Genomic DNA, 4,569 nt, shown 5'->3' on the forward strand with positions numbered 1-4,569 from the left:
TGGGGAAGTTTTCTGTCAGCTGTTCTTCAATGATTCTCTGTGTTTTCTGTTTTCTCCCCGTTTTGGAACTTCAATCACTGGAAAATTTTTGCTTTTGATTGTATCCCACATAACTCTCAGGGTCCCTTCATTTTTCTTTGTTCTTTTTTCTGAGTTTTCCTGAAACTGAGTTGTATCGAAGTGTTTGTCTTCAATTCCACTGGTCCTGTCTTCCACTGTTTCAGATCTGCTTCTCAGCCCTTCTGTGACACCGTCCATTTCTGAAAGCTTGTTGTTTACCTTTTGGATTTCTAATTGTTGTTTTCGTGTAATTTCTAGTTGTGAATTTATTTTGGCATTTTGTTTCTACATTATTTTCCTGAATTCTTCCAGTTTTTTGTCTGTATTTTCCATGAATTTTTATGTTTTTTTCTCATTTTTGTCTGATTTTGCTTCAGCTCTTGGAGAATTCTGAGTATCAGAGATTTGAATTCCCTATCAGTTAGTTTTAGTGCCTTTTCTTCCACTGGAAAGTCATCTGGTGTTTTATTTTGGACTCCTACTGGAACCATCCTGTCCTGTTTTTGTAAAAGTTTTGATATTGTCTGCTGTCTTCGGGGTATTCAGTAGTTATTTTTTGCGTTTATTGACTGTAGATTTGTTTGTTTCGTCCCTTTTTCAAAAAAAATTTGGCTATGTCTGAGCAGGCAGGTTGTGTGTTCTTTGTTGTTTGATCGTCTGTGGGCACAATGCTTTTCACCTCCCTCTCCAATTGGCAGGGTCAGTAACTCATATATGGTACCGTAGGCAGGTTTAGCTGAAGAGGAGTTACTGGGACAGGTTGTGGCACTTACTACAGCCACCAGGGTGGGTCGGTAATCAGTGCAGGGCAGGTTACAGTAGGCCGTGCCTGTGCTACTTGGTGGTGTGATGTCAAGTGCACAGTGCAGGTAGGCAGGATGTAGCGGGGAGATTGTTATGCGTGGAGCTAAGATGGATATGGGAGAGAGGAGAGAGGAACAGGAGCGAAAAACATGCAAACAAACAAAAAAGAATGCTAGGGGAGCTTGCCGTTGGAGAGGAGAGATGAGAGATTATGAAATGGAGAAAAACAAAAAGGAGAAGAGGAAGAAAAAAAGAAAAGAAGAGAATGAATAAATAAAAATCAGAAAAGGAAAAGAACAGCTAAGTTCCCAGGGATCCCACTGGTGCGGCTGTGAGGTCTGGGGAAGTTGTTCTCACGTGTTGCCGTACAGCCTGGCTAGAAGGCGTAGAGATATACAATGCCAGGTATTCAGGGAACAGAAAGAGAAGGAAGATATAGAGAGATAAGAAACTGAGTAATGAAGAAAGACAAAAAGGGAAAAAGAGGGAAAAGAAAACAAAACAAATTAAAAAAAAACCCAACAAGAAAAGCCCCCCAAAAAACAGGAAAAAAAATACCAATGAAAAAAGAAATGCGCTCTAGGCTCCCTCTGCAAGTCTGCACAAGCTGAGGGGGTAGGCTCCAAGCCACACAGGACCTCCCGGCCAGAACTGGCTCCCAACTCAAGAAAAGGAAAAGAAAACTAACAAAGAACCCCAAACAAACAAACAAACAAAAGCCCCGGGATCCCACCAGCATGGCAGCCCAGACTGGGAAGCAGCTCCACACTTGAACGGAGCTCCACAGCCCCTCAGGAAGAAGCAAAGATGGTGCAAAGAGCCAGGTATTTGAGCGAAAGGAGGGGGAGGTGGTGAGAGGTAAGGAAGAAATCAAAAGAAGTGGAAAAAAGCAGTATCAGCAGCCAGCTAATGGCACGCAGAGAGCCGGCCTGTTCAGGTGGGTAGAATCCAAGCAGCCGGTGCTTCCCGAATAAGAGATTGTGGCCGTGGGAAGCAGAGGAGGCCGAGAGGGGTGAAGAAGGGTGTGGGGTGGGAAAGAGTATATCGCAAATTACCAGTTGTTTTGTCTCCCTCTGGAAGCTCCGTGAAGCTGCTTTCTCGTACCCCCTGTTTGCTGGTCTCTGATGGGAGTCCAAGATTGTGGATCCGCGCTGCGTTAGCTGATAGGGGACCACCGCATGAATCTCTCCTCGCTCTCCATTCTCTGTCAGTTTTCTCACTCCATTTGGTGCTTGGCTGAGTTCTTCACCTCTTCATTTGATGTTTTAGGGTTTCAGGATTGTTGTTTTCTCTGTTTGGTTTAGTTTTTTGGATGTTTGCTGTGGAGGGACGGTGTGGTGCTTCTGCCTAGAGCATCATTTTGCCGGAAGTCCTCTATTTTTCTTTTTTTTTGGTATTGTACTTTAAATGAAAGTTTACAGGGCAAACTAGTTTCTCATTAAACAATTAATATACATATGTTTTATGATATTGCTTGCCAACACAATGGCATGTCAACACTCTCCCCTCCTTGACCTTGGATTCCCTATTACCAGATTTCCTGCCCCTCCTGCCTTCTCGTTCTTGCCCCTGGGCTATGTGACCATTTAGTCTCATTTTGTTTTATGGGCCTGTCTAATCTTTGGCTGAAGAGTGAACCTCGGGAGTGACTTCAGTACTGAGGTATAAGTGTGACCGGGGGCTGTACTGTCGGGGTTTCTCCAGTCTCTGTCAAACCAGTAAGTTTGGTCTTTTTTTTTCCTTTTTTGTGAATTAGAATTTTGTTCTACATTTTTATCCAGCTCTGTCTGGGACCCTCTATTGTGATCCCTGTGAGAGCAGTTGGTGATGGTAGACAGGCACTGTCTAATTGTGCTGGACTCAGTCTGGTGGAAGCTGTGGTACTTGTGGTCCGTTAGTCCTTTGGACTAGTCTTTCCATTGTGTCTTTGGTTTTCTTCATTCTCCCTTGATTCAGATGGGGTGAAACCAGTGGAGTATCTTAGATGGCTGCTCACAAGCTTTTAAGACCCTGGATGCTACTCATCAAAGTAGATTATAGAATATTTTCGTTATAAATTATGTTATACCAATTGAGCTAGATGTTCCCTGAGATGATCACTGTTTTTATTATTATTTTAACAATTACATCTTGCAGACTCCCATCTTTCTGTGTTTCTTACATAAGAGATTTTTTTTCCCCAAGAGAAATCAATGATCCCCTCTCTAGGTTCCTGTTACCCTAACCACTCCTCCCCCTGCCCCTTTGCACAGATGCTGAGGTCTGAGGTATCTGTAAGCCTCTCCCTCTTGCTCTGCTCACTGTGGGCCACTGAGAGCACAGAAATACATTGCAGCATCCTCCAGCTGTGAGTCTGCAATCTTGAGGCTGAAGGACTTGGCTGCTTTCTGGAAGTTCACAGAAAAGCGATTCTCTGTTGCATTCTGCTGCTTAAAAGCCTCCTGGAGAATAATGAAAATCATCTTCCCTCTGGGAAGCTGTTTGTACCAGAACAAATAATAATTACTATCTTTAGTGTCATATGTGCAGTCCAGAGTCACTGACTCTGTCTCCCGGACAGACTTTTGCTGTTTAGACTGAGTTACCATCTGGGCTGCACTGGATGCTGTGGGAAAGAGGAGAAAGAGAAGGTACCATGTTGAGGTGTTGAGGTATCTGCAGAGACAAAGTAGACAGACTCTAGAGCTGTTGTCCATTCCCACCCACCTTTCGTCTTCCTCATCCAAATCCCAGGCCAAATATATCAGCTTTCTGCCTCCCAGTAACTGGGTCCTCTGAGGCAATGCAGTTCCTATGCTATTAATCTCCCCTGCTTCACAGCTCCTTGTTGTTTTTATTTGCCATTGAGTTGTCTCCATATCACGGTGACCTTATGCATAACAATGAAACATTGCTCAGTCTTGTGCTATCTCCATGATCTTTGATATGTTAGAGCCTATTATTGAGGCTATTGTGTCAATCCATCTCACAAAGACTTGCACCATCCTTACCAAGACAGGAGGAGACTGTGATGGCCCACAGCAAGCTGACAAGTGTCATGCTGGCAGTTCTCTCTGCAGGTGAAAAGTCTCCTGCCCTGATCTGGGTTCTCATCTGTGCTTGGTGACACTTCTGCTTCACAGCAGGAAATGCTATGACAGTTGGGTGGGTGATTATGTCCCACTGAAGAATGTTTTTCTGATACTTTTTGCTTTCTCTTTCAGAAAATTGGCCTTTGGTTAAAATTCTAAATGAAAACGATAACTGTTTTCTGAGTTCTATTATTTTAGGACTACAATCAGGAGGAAATGGAGTTGGCACATTTATTTTTGGTAATATCAGATCTTATCTTGGAGAGGAGAATGGTGGGCCAAAGTGGCAGTGTTTCATCTATAAAAATGACAAACTTTTTGTAGTTTTTATTTTCTTTTTTTTAATACAAATTACAAGACAAATATAGTAAAGTGTGAACAGTTAATCATGGGTGATGAAAATGCACGTATCATATTAATGTTTTTAATTTTTTATACTTTTATGATTTCTTGAAATAAAGAATGAGAAAAAAAGATCTATCTTAGTGGCTTAATTCAGAGATAAGTGGAAGCAGGACTTGGAGTGTCTTATCATGTTTATGTTTTCCATGGAGACCTTGTTTTATAAGACCTCGTTTGTGCTTATTGAGTTCTGAAATAAATATTACAATTTCTCTGTCTTGCAACTTCAACT

At 42.4% G+C, this 4,569-nt stretch overlaps 1 gene segment (V, D, J or C); it reads right to left on the minus strand.

Moving 5' to 3' along the window:
- Positions 1–3,161: 3,161 nt before the first annotated feature.
- LOC111819098 (T-cell receptor alpha chain V region HPB-MLT-like) lies at positions 3,162–3,920 on the minus strand. The segment is given in 2 exon segments: positions 3,162–3,469; positions 3,855–3,920. Coding segments are annotated over 2 exon segments (357 nt in total).
- Between the last annotated feature and the right edge of the window lie 649 nt (positions 3,921–4,569).

Source organism: Trichechus manatus, unplaced genomic scaffold (genome assembly GCF_000243295.1).
Source record: "Trichechus manatus latirostris isolate Lorelei unplaced genomic scaffold, TriManLat1.0 scaffold00268, whole genome shotgun sequence".
In the NCBI taxonomy this organism is placed as follows: Eukaryota; Metazoa; Chordata; class Mammalia; order Sirenia; family Trichechidae; genus Trichechus; species Trichechus manatus.